General features: G+C 38.1%; 1 protein-coding gene and 1 long non-coding RNA gene across 3 annotated transcripts in view; one reads left to right on the top strand and one right to left on the bottom strand.

The window, feature by feature from the left end:
• LOC141493078 (uncharacterized) overlaps positions 1 to 9,790 on the bottom strand; it is a 37,381-nt gene extending 27,591 nt beyond the window's left edge. Inside the window, exons 1-2 of one of the 2 annotated variants that reach the window (XR_012470108.1) lie at positions 9,378 to 9,790; positions 7,632 to 7,723 (exon numbers count right to left, since the gene is read on the bottom strand). This is a non-coding gene — a long non-coding RNA (uncharacterized LOC141493078). The remainder of the gene's footprint in view (positions 1 to 7,631; positions 7,724 to 9,377) is intronic. The other variant, XR_012470107.1, reaches the window with a different exon arrangement.
• SYPL1 (synaptophysin like 1) overlaps positions 9,764 to 27,394 on the top strand; it is a 31,933-nt gene continuing 14,302 nt past the window's right edge. The window contains exons 1-2 of the mRNA XM_074193945.1: positions 9,764 to 9,862; positions 10,098 to 10,169. Coding sequence (XP_074050046.1) covers positions 9,809 to 9,862; positions 10,098 to 10,169 — 126 coding nt within the window. The 5' untranslated portion in view covers positions 9,764 to 9,808. The remainder of the gene's footprint in view (positions 9,863 to 10,097; positions 10,170 to 27,394) is intronic.

Consider the following 27,394-nt stretch of genomic DNA (forward strand, 5'->3'; position numbering starts at 1 on the left):
ATGGTATCCATTCCTGTGGGGGAAAAACTGACAAAGTCTGAATGCAGATGAAAATATACTTTTTCTTTAATTATATTTTTCTTGGGAATTTTGGGGGGAGTTTGTGTTTTTTATTACATAATTAATATGGAAACATGTTTTTTGTTTTGAATGACTGCACACGAATAACCTATATCAATTGTTTTTTTCATTGAAGAGGATGGAGACGGAGGAAGGGAATATGAAATTCAATTTTAAAAAAATGTTACAGGGCTTGGCTAGGTAGCACAGTGGATAGAGCATCGGTCCTGGAGTCACAAGGACCTGAGTTCAAATCCAGCCTCAGACACTTAATAATTACCTACCTGTGTGACCTTGGGCAAGTCACTTAACCCCACTGCCTTTCAAAAAAAACAAAAAAAGGTTAAAATTTTGTTTTTATATGTCTTGGTGGGGGAGGGGGAGAGATAAATTAAAAAGGAAACAAGGCCAATAGAGGAAAGTGGATTAATGGTAGTTTATAGCCTCTTGGAAGAACAGGTGTTCTTGAGGGTGCTAATAAATTCAGATTGGTTAACAGTGAGAGTAATGACTGTAATGTGGGCCTGGGCTATATTCCAATGAGGGTAGATGACTTGGATCACCCAAGTCTTGGTCAAAGAGACTTATCAATTTTCATATCACCTGTCTGATAAAGGAGAATTCACATTTTCTCAGACTTGTCTTAGTAAACACAAAGAACAGGAATCTTCCTATTAACCTAAACTTAAAATGTTACTTCTCTGGTCAGATCTTTAGTCTGTGTATTTAGTCTGAGATTTTGCTCACTGGTTGATTTCTGGATAAGGAAATATAAACAAGGAAAAACCATGGTCCTGATGCAATAATTAGTTATTAATATAAGAGAGAAATAATCATTTTCTCAGAGGATCAAATGAAATAGATGGAATATGAAAAATCACTTTATATTCCTTAAAGCATCATGTAAATACTGGCTATTATTATTTTTTCCCCAATGTAGCTTTTTTTAAAATTTTTTCTCTTAAATAGTATTTTATTTTTTTAATTACATGTAATTTTCAACATTTATTTCTGTAAAATTTTGAGTTTCAAAATTTTCTCCTTCCCTCTACTCTCTCTTCCCTCCCCAAGACAGCAGGCAAACAGATATAGGTCACACATGCACAATCATGTTAAACATATTTCTATATTATTCATGTTGTGAAAAAAGAGACAGAGCAAAAGGGAAAAAAAACAGAAAACAAATTTTAAAAAGTGAAAAGAGTATGCTTTGATCTGTATTAAGAATTCATAGTTCTTTCTCTAGATGTAGATAGCATTTTTCATCATGAATCTTTTAGATGTTTTCTAAAATTCTTTGATCACTGTACTGCTTCAAAGATTTAAATCTATCATAGTTGAGCATCATACAATACTGATTAGATATTATATTTAAGCATGAAGTCTATGTACAACTACTTGGACTTCAATCCTTTACTTGGAGCTATTCTTCAGTTGTTTCATGGCTTTTTGTGACCCCATTAGGTTTTCTTGGCAAAGATACTAGAATGGTTTGCTTCATGAATTCCAGCTCATTACAAATGAGGAAACTGAGGCAAACAGGGTTAAGTGACCTGCCCAGGGTCACACAGCCTAATAAGCATCTGAGATCAGATTTGAACTCAGGAAGAAGACTCCTCCTGATTCCTGGCCCAGCCCTCTACCCTCTGGGTCAGCTACCTAGACTTTAGCAGGAAACAGTGGGGCAATTGTGGAAACCCTTTGAATAGTACAACATGTAAATTATATCCCTGAGTCATAGATATGATTGTCTCAATTTCTTCTTCTATGAAATGAAAATAGCCATATTTGAGTAATGTATCTCAGTATATTTTAAAGTTCTCTATATAGATATAAGTTAGTATTTCTGTGTTCTAACTCAAAGCAAGTTGGGCTTGAATTGTCTCCAGAATTCTGATAAAAAGGGTAGAAATTGAGGAAAAATGAGAATTTTAGTCCTTGTAAGAAAAAACTACCTAACAATTCAGAATTATCCATCAATGGAATGTGTTTCCTTGAGAGGCAGTGGGTCCTCCCAACCTGAGGTCTTTGAGTGGAGGATGGGTGACTTCTTAAGTATGTTGTAAAGATGTCCAGAGTTACAGGTTAACTAGATGACCTATGACACCTCTATATAGTAAAGCTGTCAACCATCTTAAAATGAGCTGCGTTGAGATACTTAGAGAGATATAAAAAGTCCATGAACATGGCCTCAGACATTTAATACTTAGTTGTGTAACCTTGGGCAAATCACTTAATCCCACTGCTTTGCAAAATAAAAAATTCCATGAATGACATATTTTAAATTTTACATGGCATCATTTTACTCATGGCTTTCCAAACATTTACTAATTATTGGTCATTAACATGTTCAATATGTTCAACATGTTATTAGTTCTATTTTTTTAGGAGAGGGGTCCAAGGAGCATTAAATTACTGGACCAAGGAAAATTTCTACACTACTGGCCATATCAGAACTAATAAGTGACAGAACTAGTTGTTTTCTTCTCTGAAATACATCTTGTCCCAGTGAAGCTCTACTATCCTAGAGAAGTTAGTGTATTTACTCTATCACCATGCTTGCAACTGAATTGATTCTTAAAAACTGTGTTCCACTATTGTTCTATTAGAAACCAGGAGGGATGGGAATTAAGCATGGAACTGATGCTGAGCAAGATGAGCAGAACCAGAAGAACACTGTAAGCCCTAACAGCAACATGGGGGTGATGATCATTCTTGATGGACTTGCTCATTTCATCAGTGCAACAATCAGGGACAATTTTGGGCTATCTGCTATGGAGAATACCATCTGTATCCAGAGAAAGAATTGTGGACTTTGAACAAAAACCAAAGACTATTACCTTCAATTTATAAAAAAAAAAAAAAAAAGAAAACATTATCTTCTTATGTAATTTTGTTATCTCTTATACTTTTTCTTCCTTAAGGATATGATTTCTCTCTCATCACATTCAACTGAGATCAATGGATACCATGGAAACAATGTAAAGACTAACAGACTGCCTTCTGTGGGGGGGGGAGGGAAGCAAGAGGGGGGGGGGAATTACTAAACTCAAAATAAAATCTTTCTAAAAAAAAAGAAAACTATGTTCCTTTTCAGTACTTGGCTGCAAACATGAAGATACCATAGTAATAACCACACAGTTTTGTATACACTATATATTTAGAATTTGATAGAGAATCAGTTAGAAACATTAAGGATCTACTAGGTCTTAAGCACTGTCTTTAAGCACTAGACATACAAAAAGATAGTACTCTCAAGGAGTTTACAATCTAGAGGAAAGAGAAATAGACAGTAAATGGCATTATTACTTCATCAGTTTTTGTTATCTAGAAATGCCATGGCATTAGGAAAATTCACGATCATACTGTAAATTTCTATAACACTTTTCCATTTAAGTAGTATTTTCCATATCTCATGGTGGGAATTAGTGTCAGATTATGATGGTTTTGCCCCACCTTGTGACCTCTCTGTACTTATTTTTTCTCATTGAATAAGTTTGAGGTTTGGATTAGGTTACACTGAAGTCTCTTCCATCTCTAAATCTATAACTACTATTCTCATTTTTTTTCAGCTAAAACTCAGAGAGATTTGCTAACTTCCCTAGGTTATGAAACTGGTAAATTATGGAATCATAAATAAAAACTAATTCTTCTACCCAATCCATTGTAATTAACATTACACAACAACAAGGCCTTCTTTGCTATTAAAAGTATGATTCTAGATAATCAACATGTATTCAGGTTCATTCCCTTAAAAAGGTTTTTTAATTCATTCCAATCCTCCTCCAGATTTTTAAGAAAAATTTTTATAAGCCTAAATACATGAAATGATCATAATTCTAACATCTACTCTGAGAGACTTTTTCCTTATTTTCTTCTTTGGAGTTTTTTTCTTCTTTTTTTTTTTTTTAGTTTTTGTAAGGCAATGGGATTAAGTGACTTGCCCAAGGTCACAGAGATAGGTAATAATTATGTGTCTGAGATTGAATTCAGGTCCTCCTGACTCCAGGGCTGTTGCTCTATCCACTGGACACTTACTCCCTTGATACAGACTAAGATATAACAAGATAATTTCACATTATTAACAACAACATTAGCAAAACCCCACTGGCATGGGGATCCTGATATACTTCAAGCTTTTTTTTTTCCAGATTGAAAGAAGAAATCAGTGAATAATCAGAGCAGTGATCCTTACGGCACAATGATCTAAACATTCTTCAGGTCTTGCTTTCTGAACTATGATGTTATCTAAGAGATATTATTTAGAAAATGTTGTAAAATGAAAATAAAGAAACAATGAGTCAAATGATCTCTGAAGTCCTATGCAGTTCTAAATTCTGAAATCCTGTAACTATTACTCATCTGTTCATATTTAATGCTGGCTCCATGGCCAACTTCTTGGAAGGGAGGTACAATGCATACTCCACATCATATGGCCAGAATGAATGGGTTTGTGCAGAAGGGATTTAGAATTGGTAGATGGGGAAAGGTAAAAGAACAGTGAGGAAGAAAGAAAGGAAGAAAAACATTGAGAAGAGTGAGGAATAATGAAGGGGAAGATGGAAAAGAATGTTACAGGTGTGCCAATAGGTTTGTCAAAGCTGCAGTTAGTGGCATCAGTGCCATAGGGTGTCTATACCTTAGTAAATCATTGCACTTTGACAAACATTATCAAGAGACAAGTATAAGATTCTTCAAGGTAGTAAAGATACTTTACTAAACAAAAATGTAATTGTACCTGTCCTCAAGAAGCTAACTTTCTTATAGGCGTAAGACAGGTACACAAATACCAGGTGACTTGGGGAAATCAAATCAGAATCCGATAAAATTTCGTGAAAGAGGGTCTTGAGTTGATCCTTGAAGGGTAATAAGGATGATAAAATCAGAGATGAGGAAGGAATCCATTTCAGATTTGTGAAAGTGCCCAAGGAGATAAAAGCAAGTTAGAAAATAATTTGAAATCCAATTTGAAGAACAGAGCATGAATGAAAGGAAAGAATGTTTACACATTAAAGTGAAACCTAAACCTTTAGGTAGAATTGGACCTATAGCTTTCTTCTGTTTAGTAGATGGTTAATATACTGTTGGCTATCATAAGCTAATATTTGGCAGTTTTCCCCAAGGAGATTTGTAGGTAGATGTAATTGTTAATTAACCAGACTCTTGCCCCACTTGCGGACTCAGAAAAGAATAGGGTTCTCTAGGGTGGTATAGCAAGAAAGAAGAAAAATTAAAGCTAAAAGAAAAGCTAGAAGTTACAGAATCAAACTCTCTGAAATGCTATCTTCTACATCAAGCCTTTCCTGATCCCCTCAGCTTCTAGTGCTTCCCTCTACTTCCAATTTATCTTTTTAATGTTTTGTGTATATTTCACACACATTCAAAGGAATGTAAACTCCTGGAGGGCAGGATTGTTTCATTTTTGGTTTTATAGCTCCAAAATCTAGGACAGTGCTTATCTCAATAAGTGTCATTTGGTTGATTTGTAGATAGTTGGTATAATGTTTAACTTATAATGGAACATTCTTAACAGTGTGATTTTTGGTGAATTTCATTCCAAAGGCACCCTCTCCCCATTAGCCCTCATCAAGTCTAATTTTACCCTATGGAAAATTAGGCAGTTCTAAACTTTAGAACACCAGATAGGTTGAGACTCCACACATATATAAACACACACACATAACACATATATAAATACATACAGACATCTGAATACATATGTATGTATATATATATCTAGATATGTTTATATCTATATATCTGTATATCTATCTATATATAGAGATAGATAGATACAAATAGGCTTTAAAACCTCAAGAGAGTCTGTGACTCTATCCACACATCTAAAATATACATATGCACACATATACATTGGAATACATAAAACACATGACTACATATATATATATATATATACACACACACAAATATATGTAAATATATAGAGATACACAGAATATACATATGTGGTTATATATATGTATAAGTATATGCGGTTACTAAGGACTCAAAAACAATGAATGAATCAATCTCTACCCTCAAAACATTTTCATCCTAATGGAGGAAATAACAAATACATTTATAAGCAAACACACAATACATACAAATAAATGCAAAGCTGTTGACACTAGGACAGTTTGGTTGAGGAAAGGAGCATATGGAAATCAGAAAGGCTATATATACGTGATGCTTGAACCACATCTCAAAGGAAGACAGAAATTCTCTGAGGAGACTGGAAAGTAATGAATGTATTTTGGCATGAGGAACTGTTAGTGCAAGGACAGAGAGGAGGGATAACTGCCTTGCATAGAAAAATAAACAAAAAAAAAGGCTGGTTTTTCTGGCTCAAAAAATTCAGAAGGTGAAATAATAGACATTGAAGCTGGATAAGATGGAAAGACCACACCATGAAAGAACAAAAGATCAAGAACATCAAGAGATTTAATGAAAAAAATGCAAAGAAAGGTAGCATAGCCTTACCAATTCTAAAACTATATTACAAAGCAGAAATCATGAAAACTATTTGGTAGGGGCAGCTAGGTGACACAGTGGATAGAGCACCAGCCCTGGAGTCAAGAGTACCTGAGTTCAAATTTGACCTCAGACACTTATTAATTACCTAGCTGTGTGGCCTTGGGCAAGCCACTTAACTCCATTTGCCTTGCAAAAAAAACCTAAAACAAACAAAAAAAAAAAACCAAACAAAACTATTTGGTACTGACTTAGAAATGGAGTGGTGGCTCAGCAGAATAGGTTAGGTCCTCAAGACAGAGTAGTAAATGATTATAATAATCTACTATTTGATAAACCCAAGACTCCAGTTTCTGGGATAAGAATTCACTGTTGGTGGGATAGCTAGGTGGCACAGTGGATAGAGCACTGACCTTAGAGTGAGGAGCACCTGAGTTCAAATTCAGACTCAGACACTTAATAATTGCCTAGCTGTGTGGCCTTGGGCAAGCCACTTAACACCATTGCTTTAAATAAAATTTAAAAAAAAACCAAATTGCTGGGAAAACAGTATGACAGAAATTAAGCATAGATCCACATCTCACACCCTAAAATAAGGTTGAATTGGATACAGGATTTATACATTAAGAGTGAGACCCTAAGCAAATTAGAAGGGCAAGGAATTGTTTATTTGTCATATCTAAGGAAAGGAAAAGAATTTATGACCAAATGAAATAGAGAATGTTATGAAACACAAAATGGATAATTTTGATTCCAATCAATTGAAAAGTTTTTACACAAAACAAAATTAAATGTAAGATTAGAAGGGAAGAAGAAAACTAGAAAACTTTTTATAGCATGTTTCTGATAAAAGTCTTATCTCTAAAATATATAGAGAAATATAAGACTACAAGACGTTCCCCAATGGGTAAATGGTCAAAGGATATGAACAGTAGTTTTTCAGATAAAGAAATTAAAGTGATCTATAGTCATATGAAAATTGCTTCAAATTCTTGTGTGAACTGATGCTGAGTGATGTGAGCAGAACCCCAAGAACATTGTAACCATTAACAGTAAGGGTGGCACAGTGGATAGAACACCGGCCCTGGTGTCAAGAGTACCTGAGTTCGGATCCAGCCTCGTGATTGCCTTAGTGATTGCCTTGCTGTGTGGCCTTGGGCAAGCCACTTAGCTTCATTTGCCTTGCAAAATCCTAAAAACAAACAAAAAAAAACAGCAAGTGTGTGAAGATCAATTAGATGGACTTGCTTATCTCAGCAGCACAATAATCAAAGACAATTATAAAGGCCTTGAGAGAGAAAATACCATCCTCCTGCAGGGAAGGAACTTCAGAGTCTGAATGCAGATCGAAGCTTACTATTTTCAGTTTTTGAAATTTGTTTTATATTTTTTTGGCTTCCCCCCCTCTCATTTTTCTCCTTTTTGTTCTGATTCTTCTTTCGCAACATGATTAATGTGGAACTATGTGATGCAAACGATAGCATATAAAGGTGGAGGAGCCAATCAGACAAGTCTCGGTGCTTTGGTCTAGGCAAAGATCACTGGTTTGGTATAAGGAAGGTGCACGAAATAACAAGCCCACAGCAGGTGCTGCGGCACACCAATCAGCCAATCAACGTTAAGGATCCACCTGGCACAGTTCTAAGGACTGGGGTGGGGCACAACGTGTACAAAACAAGCTCCATTGAAAACTTATGAGGAATGATAAATCGGCACTGGAATTAAGGGGGGAGGGGGCTTCTCGGTTTGCGGGATCTGTAGGAAGCTGGCGAGCCGAGGGCACGGCTCTAGCGGCCCCTCCTGATTGGCTGGTGGGCAGCTCCTCCTCCTCCTCCTCGGGCGCCCATTGGACGCTTGATCAGAGGCCGCCTTCACACCTGGCGGACAACCGCCGGGGTGGCCGTGGCCCCGGCCCCGGCCCGCTTCCTCCCTTCGCCGCTCCGCCGGGCCCTGCCCGGGGGGCCAGGTCCGACCCGCGGGGCGGCCTCCCGGCTTCTGCCCGCCCGGTGGCGGCGGAGGGGTCGCCTCCGTGTTTTCTCTGCAAAGGCCCAGTGGATCGGGAAGCCCCCCGGCACCCCCCTCCGTCTCAGTCTCTGCTTGGAGGGCCGCCCGCCCCCAAGACGCGTCCCCAGGCTCGTTTCTGGCTCGTGGGCCTCGGGCCCCGCTTTGCGTGGGGCAGCCGCATGCGCCTGCACACAACTGGGGCCATGGGCTCGAGTTGTGGGGAGGCAGGTGCTCTTCCACAGGAAGAAAGACATCTTGAACGATTTAAAGGAATGCTTAACGTTGCTCTTTTTAACGTGTAATGGGGAGGAAATAAAATATTCAAATGTATGATTTTTAAAAGATGAACTATAATGAGGGCCGACTGAGAGTCTCCACAGGGGCCGCTGGGTGGGCCAGTGGGGAGAGCTCCAGCCTTGGGTTCGAATGTAACTTAACCCTGTCCTTATTAAAAAAAAAATTAAAAAAATAAAACTCTCCATGGAAATTACTGACAATTGTTGAAATAAAGGGGAAGATTGCCATAAAAAACTAAAGTTTGTCTTCAAGCAGGTAATATTTGATAAAAATACTTGTAGACTTCTGTATAGTAAAGCATTTACACTACAAATGTTTACAGAAAGCGATGCCTTGCGCTGGGGGAAATAAGTTTAGGGAATTAAATTCTTAATGCAGGATATCAATAGGGATAGCCTACTTCGAACAATCATCATGCAAGCAATTATTAGTCAGTACGCAAACGTTCATTAATACGAAGTGCTAAGCTCTAAAAGTGATTTACAACATGTTTTTGTACTTATGAACTGAAAGCCCCCTCCCAGCCGGGACCCCTGGGTACGCACGCGCCGAGATTTTGCTCCTTCCTCATGAAGCCACGGGGGGGGGGGCTCTGAATCAGCGGCCCCCCAGGCGCGTGCGGACCCCCTCAGCAGGTCCCGAGCAGCCCCCAAGCGCCACGTTCTCACTTGGGAGCTAAAAGTCTGCCTAAAAGGTGCAAAAAGCAGACGGTTCGGGACATGCGGGCCCCCGGCAAAGCCCCCGAGGCCGGGGAGGCCCGCGTGCGGCGGGGCAGGGCTCCGGGGCCCGGGCCCCACGGGACGCGCGCAGGCCCCGGGCTCGCGGAGAACAGGTGCGCCCCTCCCCCCGCCCCGCCCCCGCCCGGCCTTTGTGAGGCCCGCGCCGGCCTGGGCAGGGGCGGCGCCGAGTCGCGGCCGGAGCCCGGGGCGGGCGGCTGGCCTGGGAGGGGGCGGGGGCGGGGGCGGGCGCGCTCGAGATGGCCTCGGAGATGAGCTGCAGGGTTCGCCAGAGGATCAGCCGGCTGGGCCAGGTGCGGAGCCGGGCCGCCCCCCGCCCTGCCTCCGCGCCGCCCCCCGCCCGCCTTCCCTCCGCCCCGCCCTCGCCCCGCCTTCTCTCCGGGCCGCGCCGGCCTTAACCGCCCCCGGGCCCCGCCCCGCCCCGCCGCCCGCCCGCGCCCCCCTCCCCCGCCGCTGGGCCGCCCGGGTCTGGCTCCGTCCCGCCGTGCGGCCGCCCTGACTCTCGCCCTCTTTCCCTCCTTCCCGCAGAGGATGTCGGGCCCGCAGATCAACTTCGGCCCGCTCAAGGAGCCGCTCGGCTTCATCAAAGTTCTCCAGTGGGTGAGTGGGGCCCTGGGCCCGGGCCCGGCGGTCCTCGGCGACCCCCCGGCCCGGGCTGGGACACGGAGGGAGGAGGCCCGGCCCGGCCCGCTCGAGTTGGGCCCGGCAGGCCCGGCCCCGCCCCGGAGCTGAGCTGGAAGCGGCGGGTGGGGTGGGGGTGGGGGCAGGAAGGGGCCCCCGGGGCCCGCGGGGCCCGGGCGGATGCGGCTGGCAGAGGGGCTCACCCGGCGGCCGGGCCCCGGGGCCCTCCCCGCCCCTCGTACCTGCGGCCCTGGGCCCGGCCCGGGACAGAATGCTTCCTCTCGAGGTCTAACCGAAAGCCGATCCCACCCCCGGACCCCCGACCCCCAACCGCCTTGAGGTAGGAGCCCAGGCCGGGGGGCGCTGCCCAGCCCGGGGGCGCTGCCCAGCCCGGGGGCGCTGCCCAGCCCGGGGGGCGCTGCCCAGCCCGGGGTCCGCAGCCCCCGCGGCGGGGAGGGGGCACCGGCTCAACGGGGAGCGAACTGGCAAACAAAAGACAGTTTTTTCCGCGAAGCACAAGTTCATTAACTCATTGACTTTCAGAATTGAAGTCCATCCATTAAAGAGGGAATTTTTAAAAATGATTCACCAAGACTTTGGGAAAAACTCGCAAATAATATCTATATAGATTTCTCTCCATATATATGTATATATGTATATGCGCTTCCCTAATTAATAAAGCGCTTCATGAAGACTTTAGGAACTTGGTCAGCGAGCCTCAAAAGTTTTAAAAGCTGTTTAAAACCATTAAAGCCGAAACCTGGGTTTTTTTAGCCTTAGTGCGGTTTGATACTAAAACTTGTGGCACTTGGACTTGGGGGACACCCGAGTCCATAGATTGGTGGGCGTGTGGGTATTTACAGAGGGGCGGCCTTGAGCTCCTGCCTACAGAGGACTGCCTTTTCTCCCTGCCTTTCTACACCCACGGTCTTTAAAAACTTTTCGGAAGCACTGATTTCATCTTGCAGATTTTTTTTTAATAAAAGAAAGATTTTATTTATTTAGAATTTTACAATTTGACCCCTCATCTTGCTTCCCTCGCCCCCACAGAAAGCAGTGATGAGAGAGGAAAATCATATCCTTTTTTAAAATTTATTTAATATTCTCATTTTGTACAATTTTTTTATACATTAATAAAATATTCTTGTTTAAGAGTAAACAAAATACCCCCCCCCAAGCTAGACTCACTTGAGCGATAAAGGGGAGAGAAAAAAATTAAAAAACATCATATGCTTAAGGGGAAAAAAATAAAGTATAAGAGATAGCAGAATTACATAAGATTAAAGGTAATAAGTCTTTGTTCAAACTCCACAATTCTTTCTCTGGATACAGATGGCATTCTCTATCAAAGATACCCCAAAATTGTCCCTGATTGTTGAACTGATGGAATGAGCAAGTCCATTAACTCCCATGTTGCTGTTAGGGTGTACAATGTTCTGGTTCTGTTCATCTCACTCAGCATCAGTTCATCCTTGCAGATTTTTTTTTTTTTACATATACTCATAGGGGTTGGAAATTTTGCTGGACATCAAAGAATATTGAAATAGTGTGTGTTCGGGAGGATGGTTTTCAAGGCTGTATTTGTGGATAGCATCTTGTAACAAGTAGGATAAGTTTGCCCCAGATAACATTGACAATAATATCTCTTTATCATTGTGTTTTGGTGAAAGGTGATAAGCACTTCGTTGTGCTCCCATCACCATTCCCTGGTCTGTGCCTTTGGTGAGTGTTTCAGAAAACTGAAATTGTGCCAAGAAACACTTTGAGTTCAGGTTGAACAGTTTGTTATTTCTTTGGGCTTCTAGAATAAAATAGGAATGGTGCTGGTTGGGAAAAGCCATTTGTGAAATCAGATAGGAAGATGTTTGCTTTTTTTAAATATTTGGCAATCTGTCATTTAGCTCATGTACAAATAAATTAATCTCTTCCTCCCCCAACCCCCCCCACCACTAAAAAAATCTACTTATAAAATTTAGAGTGAATTTATCAGGAAGTTTGAAAAGACAAGCTATGGCTCTCTGGTGACTGTCCTTTCTGACACTAGAGAATATTTGTGGTTATAGGGCTTTGTGTTTAATATTGAGCCCAGTATTTGGAGGGGGGGGGATAAACCAAACAGTGCTTGACACAAAAATAAAAGGAGAAAAAGTCACAAATTATTAAGTAGGTTTCTTTTTGTTTTGTTTTGTTTTGCAAGGCAGTGGAGTTACGTGACTTGCCCAAGGCCACACAGCTAGGTAATTATTAAGTGTCTGAGGTCAGATTTGAACTCAGGTCCTCCTGACTCCAGGGCCCATGCTCTATCCACTGTGCCACCTAGCCATCCCAAGTAGGTTTATCTAATGTAAAATTAGAGCTGAAAGGGACTTTATAGAGTTTCTTCAAACTCCTTTATTTTACAGATGAGGAAACACCCAGAGCAATGAAATGACTTGCTCAAGGTCACATTTAATTACTGATATTAGAAGGAATGCTTCTGACTCATAAGTCTGATGTTTTCTTTACTATACAAGTCTTGTTTTTTGTTAATTTAATAGGTTAAATATTATAATACTAAATAGAATAAACTTGCAGTTAATGCTTTCTAGATTATACAATTTTTTTATTCTTAGATTTATTAATGTCTTTAAAATTGTGATTCTCAGAATTTCAAATGCATCCTTATAAAGTGAACAATTTTAGAATGCTTCTAGTAGGACCAATAATAACATCATATAAACAGAACTGGAAGGGGGGGGTTATCTATTTCAATCTATATCAATTTTATAGATGAGGAACCTGAGACCCACAGAGGTTGTTGTGATTTGTTCAAGGTCACTGGAGAAGTAATATCGGTGCCAGGATTCAAAACCTAGGTTCTCCAGTTCTAAATCTAGTGCTTATTCCATTGCCCCACACTGTTTCTTTAAATATGCTTTGAGTGGCTATGCATTTTCATGGGAAATAAACTTTCTCAAGATACCCAAATGGCTGACAGATCCTTAGGAGAATTTTATTGCAACTGGTTGAATTTTTATGGGAAGACCGCTTTTAGCATTATTAAATGCTAATTCTTTGAAGGCTAAGTCACTATCGAATTTAGTTTTAGTTCTTTGCCAGTCCCTTTTGATGCCTGTTGCCTGGGGGTGGAGTGGGAACTTTCTGTTTTAAAAGTGTTAAAAAGCAGTCTATGTGCATTTACACCTTCTAGAGTGATGAATATTATTAAGTTTAATTCTTGGACATTTTAATTGTTTTACAGCACCTTCAATTCAAACACCCTAGGACTTTGTGATAAACAATTTCGTTTACTGGTCCTCATCTCGCACCCTACTCTCAGTGGCTTTGTTAGACCAAGGTTTCAGTTTTGCTTAAAAGTGAAGTATAACTCTCACTAGTATAATAACAGGTGTTGTGAGTAAGTGTGTGTTTGCATATGTGTGTATACATATAACTAAACATATATTGCCTTGCAACATCTAATAACATGGATTTTAAATATTATATTTATTTTTCAAATTAGGAATCTGAAACTCAGGGAGAGGTTAAGTGAGCCCTAGCATGTAATAAATGGAATCCTGTTTGTTTTCTCATCTTCATTTTTGTTATGCTAAAGCTAAAAATGTTTTTGTAAATAATAAACTACTTCTGATATTTTATTACTTAGTATTCCATAAAATACTGGCAGCCTTAAGAACATTATTTCAATTTGTTTAGTATCTTTAAGTTTTTGAAGACCAAATTTCTGTATAAAAGACTTTTCTCCAACTCCCGACTCTTTATCATATTGAAAACAAGACTTTCTAAGACATGATTAGCCCAGTTTTTAAATAAGATCATTTTTAAAATTAAGAATTGCTTCTTCATAGATTTGGAAACAGTTTTCTAAAAAACAGTTGTCTAGGGTCCCAGCTTTTGAGTTTGGTGTTTGTGTGTGTGTGTGTTTTGTGTGACCCTGGGCAAATCACTCAATCTGGATTGCCTCTAATCCAGGGCTGACTCCAGTCAACCTGATTCTTATCTGGCCACTGAACTCTGATGCCTGTAGAAGAGAAAGTGAGACTGGTGAGAAGATACTACCCCCCTACCCCCCCCATCCCAATTCATGTGGTTGTCATGGTCATCTTCAAGAAAGACAAAAATAGTTTTTCCCCAGTTTTTGATTTATAGAATAATTAATTAAATTAAGATTTGGGGGACAACCTTGTGTTTTATTTGTAATATGTAAAGGATTGTAGAAATAGTGTTTGTATTTTATTTTGGACACCAGAAATGCTAGCTAGTTTTACTTTACAAATTTGCTTGTGAATTCAATTTTTGTTGAAAAGCAGTTATTAGATTTCAAAAATTTATTTCATCTGAGGTATTTTCTAAACATTTTTTATTGTTAATTAGATAATAGGATTGGAATTTGAGGTTGCAAAGAATTTTAGAGATTCATTCCCCTCATTTTACAGTTTGAATTTATTGCTTGTCCTTCTGAAAGAGAGTGACATCCTGAGAGTGCTGCCTTGATATATGAGTGAATTGGACTTAAGAGAGCTGGGTAGTCTTCAGTCTTAGCCCCACCTCCAGAGTCATGGTAGTCCAATGGTAATTTAAGGTCGTTCCCAGGCCTCAGTTCCTGTAAGCAAAGCCTTTTCTATTACCTAGAGCTAGGTAAAAATAGAGACCAAAGATTTACCATTTTGTGATTTACCATTACAAAAGTACTAGTTTGGAAGAGACTCTAAAATTTCAGGTTCAGACTGAAAGCAATTGCTGTTTAGTTTACATTATAGTCACACATTAGGTGACCTAAACAATGAGCCTTGGAAGCTGGGGGGCTGTTATTGACCCTTCAGTGAAAACCTGAGTTATTTGGATTTAAAGGATTAGTCCAGTAACTCCATTTGAAGCACTATGGGACTGGTCCTTGAAATCTCTGTACTCCTTTAAAACTATTTATATTTTCAAGAAATCAAATATGAAAACTCAGGACCAAAAGACCCAGTTTTTCCAAAGTGAAAGACCATGGAAATAGAAGATAGCCTAAGGAAAGGCCATTGAGTATAGCAGTTAAGAAAGCATTGGCACCTTTGATCAGAAATATCAAATATATTATTTTCTTCAAAATAAGGCTGTTAACTACCATGTTATATTTCACAGCCTGACTACCAAATCCCTATCCAAACAATATGTACCAGTCTCCCCTTTGCCTCTCAGGAAATAATAAATAAAATCTGTGTACATTACAAAAAACATCACTAAGTATCCAATTTGTTATTGATCTAATCTTTAAAAATCACTTTAAAAAAATAAATCTTACACCTACACAAAACCACACCCCAAGTCAGAAAATTGCTAATAGAAGCTGGAGAAGCAATTCAATCATTTCAGAACCTTAGAGGATTTTACATAATCAATGTTAATGTTTAGTACTGCTAATCTGTAATATCAAGTAAAATAATAATAGCTTGCATTTATTATAGGGCTTTATGGTGACATTTAATCCTAAATACTTTGTGACAAGATAATGCAAGCATTAGATACATTTTCGGTTGAAGAAACTCCAGCATAGAATGGATTAAATTAAATATTTTTATCATGGTCACACAACTAAAGTGCAGAAGGTGAAATTTTGAATTCAGTTCACTTTCTTCAAATGCCAACATCTTTGTGCTATTAGATGAGTCATTTTGGGAGTGAATTTAGGAGAGTGAGAGAGTGTGTGTGTGTGTGTGTGTGTATGTATATGAGAGTAACACCTAAAAGTTGAGGTTCTTAAAAGTGAGAACCTCTACCCTAAGGAAATATTAGTTGTTCCAAGAAAAGTTGAGACATCGTTATAAGGATTTTTAAAATGTGGAATAGATTAGCTGCAGTAAGTTCCCTTTCATGGGATCTCAGTTTTTAGATGTAGTTTTCTTTATTGATCTTATTTATAACATCTGGCATAAAGTCCAGGAAAGAGGTATTTAGTAGGTGTCTTTTATGGGTCATTTTATTCCCACTGCTAATAAACCTACACCCTACATAGATTTCCTTTAGTTTCTGAGGCAAAGATCGTCTTGCCTCCCCAGCTGTCTTTCCTAATCCATTCTATACTTTTTTGCCAGATTAATCTTCAAATTTAAAAGTTGTAGCTTACTATTTTGGTAATGATAGTTAAAGACTTTCATTAAAAAGCCTTTTATTTATCCATTACTAAATTCTTCAATCAGATTCCATATCATGACAAAATAGGAAACTGAATTAAGTTTTCAAGAAATTATTTTAAAAATTAATATGCCATCTTCATTCCCATTGAGCAAATTTTAATAGATGAAAAACTAAACATTCAATATCTGTTCGCATAGTATAAAAAAATTCCATATTAGCCATGTCCCAAAATATATCTTTTTAAAGTTTGTCATTTGTCAAGAGCCGAGTGGCTCATTTTGTAGTCATTTGCACTATTGATGAGAGTTCTAAAGTTGTTTTTCTCTAGAATGTTCCCAAAAATATTGTTCATATAATCCTGTTCACTCTAAATTTATAAAGTTCTCCTCTGAAATTGTCCACTATCATTAAATTTCCTAAGAAAATAGTGATAGTGTGTATTTATTGTTTGTTAATATAAACATTTCCCATTTTTTAAACCTCTTTATCTCTTCTTAAAGTCTCTTAAAGTCTTTTTTTTTTTTAAGGTTTTTGCAAGGCAATAGGGTTAAGTGGCTTTCTCAAGGCCACATAGCTAGGTAATTATTGAGTGTCTGAGGCCGGATTTGAACCCAGGACTCCAGTACCGGTGCTTTATCCACTGCACCACCTAGCCACCCCTGGTTCACTTCTTAATGAAAGTACTGGTAACTTAAAGGTAGAGAGATTCTTTATATTCTGATGATTTTGTCCTTCATCTTTTTTTTAATTTTATTTTTTTTGTACTCAAAGATTTTATTGATTTTGAGTTTTACAATTTTTCCCCTAATCTTACTTCCCTCCCCCCACCCCACCCCATAGAAGGCAATTTGCCAATCTTTACATTGTTTCCAGGCATTGATCCAAATTGAATACGATGAGAGGGAAATCATATACTTAAGGAAGAAACAAAGTATAAGACATAGCAAGATCAGACAATAAGATCGGTTTTTTTCTAAATTAAAATTAATAGTCCTTGGTCTTTGTTCAAAACTCCACAGTTCTTTCTCTGGATACAGATGGTATTCTCCATCACAGACCGCCCCAAATTGTCCCTGGTTGTTGCACTGAAGGGATGAGCAAGTCCATCAAGGTTGAACATCACCCCCATGTTGCTGCTAGGGTGTACAGTGTTCTTCTGGTTCTGCTCATCTCACTCAGCATTAGTTCATGCAAATCCCTCCAGGCTTCCCTGAAATCCCATCCCTCCTGGTTTCTAATAGAACAATAGTGTTCCATGACATACATGTACCAGTTTACTAAGCAATTTTCCAATTGAATGTCCTTCATTCTTGAAGAAGACCATGACAAGCAAGTGAATTGGGTTTTGAGTGAGAGGAGCTGTGCTAAGTCACCAGCCTCACTTTCTCCTCTGGAGCCATCTGGCCGACTGATTCGAGGAAATCAGGGTGAAGGGACTTGCCCTGTCATAAAGCAAGTTAAGAGTATGAGATCAGATTTGAACTCAGGTTCTCTGACATAAGGGCCATTGTTATACCCACCACACCATCTAGCTGTCCTCTCTATATATGTCCTACAAAAGTGGTGTCAAACTCGAATAGAGGGGCGGCTAGGTGGCGCAGTGGATAAAGCACTGGCCCTGGAGTCAGGAGTACCTGGGTTCAAATCCGGTCTCAGATACTTAATACCTACCTGTGTGGCCCTGGGCAAGCCACTTAACCCCATTTGCCTTGCAAAAACCAAAAAAAAAAAAAAAAACTGGAATAGAAACATCTTTATGGATCCATGTTTGTCTTAGAAAACCTGGAATAAATGTTATCCAAGTTGTATTCTTTATTTTATTAAACATTTCTCAGTTATATTTTCATTTGATTTAAGTAGCACTTGAGTTTTGCTGTCCTTGAATTTGACACCTCAGTTCTAATATTTTTTGGTATATTTTGATATAGATTACCCAGTTATATTCTAATCGGGATCTGGTCATACTAGTAAAGTTGTCAGCTCCATGCAGTCTGTATTTGTGTGTTTGACACCTTTGCTCTTTTGATCTAATGCCTTATTTTTTTCTTATTTTCCAGCATTTTTTGTTGCCCTACTTGATCATTACTTTTGCATGTAAATTATTGATTACTAAAGTGTTGTCTGTATACTCACTAATATAGATTTAATTCCTCATAAAATTTCTCTGCCTTCTGAACTTCAGCAGCAGACCTTGGTGAACAGACTGAAATTATCTTCAAAATTATCTTTATGCAGATGTTTATCTTCAAGGTGATACTATTGATATCACCTATGAAATTATATTTCTTGTTTTGGATGTATGATGAAAACAGATTCTATTCTATCTCCTTTATTTACCTATTCTGAAAGAAACAATGAGACTTCCTTTGATGTATTCCTTGATTTAACTTCATTTTGTCTTTTGGTTCCATTTTTGGTGAAAATTTCAAGATTGATATGGTTCAGTTCCTTTTATAATATGAACAAAGATCCCATGTTTATGGCTATCGATTGTTAATACTCTGAAAACAGCTTCTTAGCACTCTTTGTTCTCTGTAGAATCAGAAAAGGAACTAGAGAAAGGATCCTAAAGGACTAAGGATATTTCATATTTTTGTGGCTTAAGGAATTCATGCACCCATTGACTAGCCTACTGATGATAAGCCTCTTGTTGAATTAGCTGTTTCTCCAAAAGTAGTCATAGTCTCTTGCCAACATCCTATTTGGAATGTTTTCTACTTTGTTACAGCCTGTACTTCATTGAGAATCTAGGTTCTAGGCTAACTATCCTGACACACAAAAAAAGACACCAGAGTACAACTTTATAAATTTCCAGTAGTTTCAATTATGTGTTCTAACCCAGAGATCTTTTAGGATCCTGTTTATAATCCAATGTGTTAGCTATCTCTAGCATTGTCTACTGCAAATTTGAAAAGTATGACATTTATGCCTTTTAAGTCATTGGTATTATTTTAAGTACACAAGACCAAGGAAATTACTATCGTCTTCTCTCCAAATTCATATCTATGTCTAGTTTAATAAAGTAGATTAAATGAAATCTTTCTAGTACAGTTAGCCCATTTTGCATTGCAGTTTTCCCCATTTCCATTTTTGACTGTATTTTGGGTAAACCTAAGAAATTGGGAGTTTTGGGGGTAGTTTTATAGAAGTCACAGATGGCACACAAAGGACAACAGAAGAATGATACAGGAAAAATTTAAAAACTCAGAAATTCATAAAATAACTGTATAAATGCATGTATAGTATTGTATAATATCAACATATTTTATCTTTTTATACCATAATTCAGACTGCTTCTCTGGTATGAAGGGAGAATCAAAAACTTTTCTGCAGATTTTCTACTTAATGGGAGATGAAGCTACATGCTTAACCTTGGTGATGTAGAAGGGACAATTGTTCTGCATTTCTTAGGTGTTTTCAGTAATTTTAAATTTTTATTTAAGTGACGGTAAATTAGCTATTAAATTCTGGAAATTATTTTACAACTTGAAACCCTAATGATATGACTGATGAATGTTATTATTTTCATTCCTTTTTGTGACGTTCTCTACTACAATCTTATCACTCTTTTGTAGACTCTTATACATTAATTCAGTCTTTAACTTTACATCTGTTCACCTGCTCTCCATTCTCACTGTTGGCATCCAAGTTTGGGCCTTGATTTCTTGTCAGGGTGATTATAATTGTCTCCAGTTATCCTTACCCTAATCTTCATACAATCTGAACAAATATTTATTACTCACTAGTTCAAAAATCCTTGAAATATTGCCAGTAAAAAATGACATATTGCTTTGCCTTAACCAATACTTTGACCTTCCATGGTATATTTTTTTCCATTCTATTTTCTCTTCTTTAGTCACTGGCAAAAAACAAACTGAAATATTAGATGTGTCCTGATAGCATTTTGATCTGATTGCATTTAGAGTCCATCTCATTTGGAATGTACTTACTCTCAGTATTGACTACTGTTGAAATTCTGAAAAAGCTCAGATGCTGCCTTTTTTCTCTATTCTCTTCTGTAACAAATACCCCCCCCCCAACTTTCCCATCTCAGCTTTCCAGGAGTACCTTGCTTAGGCCCCCTTCCTTTCCCTTAAAATGTTTTAATTCACCTCTCTACCAATGATTTCTAGTTTCCCTCTCTAATTCCATAGTTTACCCCATCTATAATTTAGTAAATAGTTGCTAATCTTTAAGGAGATAAGTGATTTTGCTCATGGATACTCACCTAGTTTGAGAGGTGGTTCCTAAATCTTGACTCCAAGCTAAGCACTCAGTCTGGTTACGCCACACTATCTCTGTCATGTCTATTTCTCCTGGCCTCTCCTATTTGTTTATAAATATATCCTTTCTTTAATTGTAAACTGTATTGGACTAGGACTGATTTTTTTAATCTTTGTGTAGGGACAATTTAAATATCTTGGATTGTGGGGAAAGTGCTTTGTAAATCTTTAAGTACTAAGCAAATATAAGCTAACAACATAAGCTGCTCACTTGATAAATTTATAATGCCATCTTATGAGGACTATCATATGATTGATTGTGTTGTTTAACTTTTGGGGCCTAGCTTTCTCAATTCATAACCACCTTGAAAGCAGAGACCCTGCTTTATGATCTTTTTGTGTCTTACAAAACTTGATGGTACATATAATTAATACTATCTGATTAATTTTTTATAGTGATCTACTGGTTTTGAAGAGAATATAGAGAAGATTTTCAGCTTATTAGGCAGACTCCTCCTTGGGGAATTTGGTCAGGAATGGGGCAGATATGGAGGGGGTACAGTAGTAATTTGTCATGAGAGGGAGCACCCAATTTGATGAAATTACAACTTGACTGGAGAATATGTAGCTTGGGAGAATTCATTCTATTACAGTTTAGATTATATTTATTGAATCCTTAAAGATGGGAAGGACATCCCTTTGTCAAATAACTTCTTTGGGAGGGGGAGAGAATGAGCATGAGACAAATTTAATAAATTGTAAAACAAGTTAAAAGATAAGAGTTCATGAAATAGACAATTCTGAGTTCAACACTAGAGGCTGTCACCTCTGGTTCTGTGAAGGGGTAAGTATTTAGGAATGATTAGAGGAATCAGAGGAAGAGGTGGCATTTGAGCAAGAACTAGTTGATCAGAACATGAAGGGGACAAAGTACATTTTTAACTCCCTGCCTTTACTCCATTTTTTTTTTAATGCCTAGAATGTTGGGGAGGGTGTGTAAAGAGTAATGAATAGTTGAGTTTGGGTGTAGTATAAGGTATAGGAAGGAAAGGAGTGTGAGATAAAACTGGAAAGGAGAGGTTGAGACCAGACTCTAGAAGTATTTTGATGTCAAACTAAGGAATTTGAAATTTTATCTATTGGACAATAGGGATCTACTGGGAAAAAAGGAGGGGCAATTAGGCTTCCTTCAGTTAAAGAATACTTGACTTTGAATCTTGCCTCTAATACATAGTATTCATAGATCTCAGGTCAAGACAACTTAATTTTGCAATTTCCTCTCAATATTCTGTAAGACTTAGTTGCAGAACAGTTGCTGACTTGCCTTGGTAGAAAGGAAGTTTCCTCACTGGCAGTTCATACACAAATGAAATCACAAGTGTCTGATCCAAAAAAGGGGGGGGGATGGAAAGTCATCAGAAGTTTTCAAATGAGAATGATAATTTGTGATGTGTCCAACATTTGTAAAACAGTGCTGTGAAATAGGAAATAGAAATACCTTCTGGGATTTTAAATGACTTGTGCAAGGGTCACACAGGTAGTGAATATCAGAAAGATAAGATTTGAACAGGCAGCTGGGCTGCCTAGTGGTTAGAATTTTGGGCCTGGAATCAGAAAGACTCATCTTTGTGAGTTTAAATCTGACCTCAGATACTTATTAGCTGACAAGTCCCTTAACCAGCCTCAATTTCCTCATGGGTAAAATAAACTGAAAAAGGAAATGGCAAAGAACTCTAATATCTCTGCGAGGAAAACTCCCAAAACAGGGTCACAGAGAATTGGAAATGACTGAAATACAATAAAAGGATTTGAACCTCTATACTCTGACTGAGAAACCACATCTCTTTCCATCATTCCAAACTGTCTTCTTTTTACTCCCTCTTTCCTCTTTCTCCAGCACTTAGAAGGTATGTCTTCCATTTAGTCAGTATCTTCTTCTGAATATTTTAGAAGTTTCCAAAGGCATTTTCACTCTTTTAGTTTACCTTTCTGTTTTCTGTCTTCCTCCAGGGTCTTTGAATCAGGTTATGGAATTTGTCATTTGGGGCTGTGTTGCCAAGAGAGAGTGGAATTTTTTTTATAATCTCTCTTAAAGTCACTGTTATTCTATCTGGTTAATTTTGGGGGCTTTTTTTTTTTTTTAGATTTTTGCAAGGCAAATGGGGTTAAGTGGCTTGCCCAAGGCCACACAGCTAGGTAATTATTTAGGTAATTATTAAGTGTCTGAGGCTGGATTTGAACTCAGGTACTCCTGATTCCAGGGCCAGAACTCTATCCACTGTGCCACCTAGCCACCCCTTTGGGGCTTTTTAAAACACATCAGGTATTAGTGTATGATTCACATGGACTACATATAATATATAAACCTTCATTGTCTGATCATAACATAGTAAGTTATATTCAATAAACCTATCTTCTTTGTTATTATTGTGCAATCTCTGCTGCCCCCCCCCCCCATGTAGTATAATTCTCTGCATCAGTAGATTTCTGCAGGTTACTATGTGGGTAGTAAAATGCTTGTCACAGTACCTAGACACCTCCAGAGTCTAAAATTTTTTAAGGGTCTGTCTGTCTATATGCATCTATGTACACCATTCCTCAATTAATTCAGCAGACCCATAATTGTAAAGTTGCAGTATTAAAGGTGATAGGTAATGAAGTCCTGAATTAGGATGATGGTAAGGAAAGGAAAATGAGATGTATAAACAGGATATAATAAACTATAACAGTATATAGGTTAAATTGTAAAGATTTGATAATTAAATATGTCAAGTAAAGGGGGAAGAATCATATGATTTAGATTTTGAGATTGGTTGATTGGAAGAATAATTGTGTAATGAACTGATTCAAGAAGTCAGGAAGGGGAACATAATTTAGGGTCAGAAATGCCTTGGTTTTGGTTATGTTGAATCTGAGGTTCCAACGTACATTATTTGCTTGATAATATATACAATAAGTAGTTGGAATTTCAGGTTTGAAGTTCCACAGAGAATCATTTTAGTAAAGTGTTTGGGGTAGAATCCAGATTATTGGACTATCAAAGTAGTAAAAATTGGTGTAGACAACTCTGTGTAGAGCTTTAACAGTGAAAAAGAGAGCTATAAGGTAGCTCTCAGTGATGTCAAGGTTTGACTCTGACAAGAAAGAAAAGTATTTTTGTTGACTGGAAAAGGAATTGAAACGCAGATAGAAATATAGAATACAGTTGTGAAGCTTATGTTCTAATTAGGGAAGACAATACTTAAAAGGTGGGCTAGTAATCTAAGGAGGTGTGTTTTTGAATGGGAAGTCAGAGAGAATGGGGATTGAAATAAGCATCTAGTCTTTATTAAGCAACTAGCCACTATTATATGTCCTAAGCAATAGGACTATACTTAGAACTAAGAGTTGGGAAAAGGAAAGGCCCACTAGAAAGATCAAATGAATGCTTATGAATCAGAGATACAGGTAACACTGAATGAAAGAAAGCTTGAGTCCTGGAGCCAGAAATAGAGACTGGAGAGCAGGGAGCCTACCAGAGAGATAGCTGGGAAAATAGTGGGTGAGTTTCCAAGCAAGAAGGTTTAGGACCAGGAAGAAATAAAACAAAAGTCAAGAGCAAAGAAAGGGAAAGAAGTGGTAGCAAGGGTTTTAAGGGTATGGATCAAAGGAGTTGAGGGAATTCCTTAATCTTTATCTTTGTGATATTCTGAAGATAGCTATTTGCGACTGGTAAAAAAGAATTAAAACGACCATTATAAGGGAATGTTTTAGATGTAAGGTTAAATATAATAGCATTACTATGATGTAGAGGACCCATTCAGTAGGTTGCTGTGATGAGAAGATTATTGGACCTTGGAGCCAGGAAATAATTGAATTCCATTTTAAGATGCTTAAATGTCACTTAACCTAATGAGAAGTCAAAGTCTCTGTTTCCTATTCATTAAATGAGGACAAAAATATCTATAGCATCCACTCTTCAGAGCTGTTGTAAAGGACAAATGAAATAATGTATGTAAAATGCCTTTGTTAGACCTTTAAGACATATGAAAATGTCAGCTTTTGTTATTATAGCCCCGAAACCTAGAAAGCTGATATGGTGAAGGTTATCCTTGTTTGGTCAATAAGGTTGGTGCAACTAAAAAGTGATTGAGGAGTTCTGGGGTATCAGCAAGACTGTTGATGATTATACCAACTATGAATTCTCTGAGGAGGTAAGTAAAGTTTAAAAAAAAAGAAATGAAGGGATTGGAGTTTGGGATGAAAACGAATAGTCTCTTCAGGAGTATTTTATGAAGAAAGAGAAGAGACTGTGGTCAGAGGAGAAATTTAAGAATTCAAGATCCTGGGGCAGCTAGGTGGCACAGTGGATAGAGCACCAGCCCTGGAGTCAAGAGGACCTGAGTTCAAAGTCAGCCTCAGACGCTTAATAATTACCTAGCTGTGTGGCCTTGGGCAAGCCACTTAACCCCATTGCCTTGCAAAAAAAACTTAACACAAAACCAAAAAAGAATTCAAGATCCTGGAAGTGGAAACAAGAATAAAAGGGGCATTTAGATTAGATGATTAAAGTCTTCAAAATGTGAATTTTATTACACAAGAGTGGAAATAGTCAAGAAATTCTATTTAGATCATCAGTTTGTTAGCCAATTTCTATATCTCTGAGCAAAGTGGGAAAGTATTCTTGAAGGAGGTAGATGACCTCAAGTATAAGCAGAGGATGTCATAGTATATGTGGTATGACTCCCCAAAGAACATGGATTGCTTGGTATATAACAGTTATGGTACTTCAGGATTTATGAAGCAGCCTCCTCACAAAAATTTTGAGATAGAGAACTTACTTTTCTCTTATAATTTTACAAAAGGAAGCTGAGGTTGAAAGAGATTAAGTGACTTCCCCAAGAGCACACCAGTAATAGAGTTAGTAGGCCTTGGAGGGAGGTGACCTCTTTTGAATCCTGACTCAAAATTCAACATCCTTTTTCTGCACCTGAGTTGGGAGGACTAAAAGAAGAAACTGCCCTCCTTAGAGAGTGCTTCGGTAGAGCTTAATGCAAGTGTCTTATCTAGAAAGGCAAATGAAAGTGAAGGTAGAGTAAGCCCAGCAAGGATAACATTCTTAATCTAGTGAAAGATCATATTAGATAAAATTAAGAATCTATCTGAGGGGCAGCTAGGAGGTTGCAGTGGATAGAGCGCCAGCCCTGTAGTCAGGAAGATCTGAGTTCAAATATGGCCTCAGACACTTAATAATTGCCTAGCTGTGTGACCTTGGGCAAGTCATTTAACTCCATTGCCTTAAATAAATTTTTTTTAAGTAAAAATTCCTTTTAAAAAAGAATCTATTTGAGAAGATAGGTCATTGGTATTTATCAGCAATCAATTGCTTATGTTTTTCAGTCTTTTTAATAAACAGAAGTAATTTGCTATTGACAACTTTGACAACTACAACAAATAGTCATTGATCATTTAAAGTGCTAGGCACATTCAAAGAGAAAAACACTGGCCAAGTATGCCCTCTAAGTACTTAGTATTTAGAAGGAAAGAACATCTACATAAAAAGTAAAAGATAATTTGAGGAAGAAAAAGACACTAAAAAATTGAGAAAGAATCTGGATAGGTTTCCTTGAAAGAAGAAAAGGATTCTGAGAATGGAGGTGAGGAAGGAGTGCATATCAGCTGTAGGGGAGAGTCTATGTGAAGTCATGGAGAACAAACAGTATAGCCTCTTTAAAAGTAAACTTATGTGAAGAGAGAGTAATGTGCAATAAAACTGGAAATGTAGGTTAAAACCAGATCATGGAAAGAGTCAAAAAGGGAACTGTTTTTGAGCCAGGGTAGTCATGTAAGCAAGAACTGTATCTTGGGAAGGTTAGTTTAACCCAGCATACTTTGGTGGTGCATACTTTGAAGAGGGAATACATTTGAGTGGATTGTAATTGGTCTTCAAGCATTTATTATGCATTTAACATATGCTAGATGTTGTTGATAAGTATAATAGGGCCAGAAAATGAAGCTGGAACAGAACGGATAATCTAGGAGAGTCCTGAAGGGAGCATTTTAGGCTGTTTTAAATTTTCTTTTGTTTTATAGATTGCCATGTTTCATACAATAGCCATATTCTCTTAGGTTAGGAGTCTTTAGAGATTAATCTTCTCACAGAAGGGAGCAGTCTATTCCTGGGATTACAAGCAAAACTTTATTCAATTTGTAGTCCTTGCTGGCTAGTTCATGTTTAATGCTGAGAACCAAGGGTCAATCCCATGCCACAAGGAAGGTGTTTGAGCAGGACTTAAGGTTATAAGATTTGGTGGACTGCACTTTTTAAATGTATGCTGGTTTTCTCTTCCCAACAGATTTTAGGTATTTCATGGTAGCCCTTTTTAAAAAATCTTTTCATAGTGCCTGGAACATAATGATGATTTTTGGGGGGGGGGGTTGAGAAAAGGAGAAGAATGTTTGGTTGGATTTAAAATTTTTTGTTAATTGTTTCAGGGAAAAAATTAGAAGAAAAATATGCTTTTTTAAAAAGTAGTTTTTATTGTTCTTTTCTCAAAAATGCCATCTTATGTCCTAAATATCTTCCTCCCACCCTCTAAAGTTTACCAACCTTTATAACACAGATGGAAGAAGGAGGAAACAGTTATAACTACTCAACACATCTTTTCAGTTTGATAGTGCAGTATTCACGCCCTAGTCCCCTCACCTTTGTAATATTTTTCTAAGAGAATTAGAAATGAAACAGTTGCTTAATTTGGAAATATACAGAAGTTCATTTGAAATAATTTTGGCCTTCAAAAAAAAAACCCTAAAACAAGTTATTTTCAAGGAAATGTCCTTCATTTGAAATAATTTTGGCCTTCAAAAAAAAACCCTAAAACA

Source organism: Macrotis lagotis, chromosome 7, assembly GCF_037893015.1.
Source record: "Macrotis lagotis isolate mMagLag1 chromosome 7, bilby.v1.9.chrom.fasta, whole genome shotgun sequence".
Classification (NCBI taxonomy): Eukaryota; Metazoa; Chordata; class Mammalia; order Peramelemorphia; family Peramelidae; genus Macrotis; species Macrotis lagotis.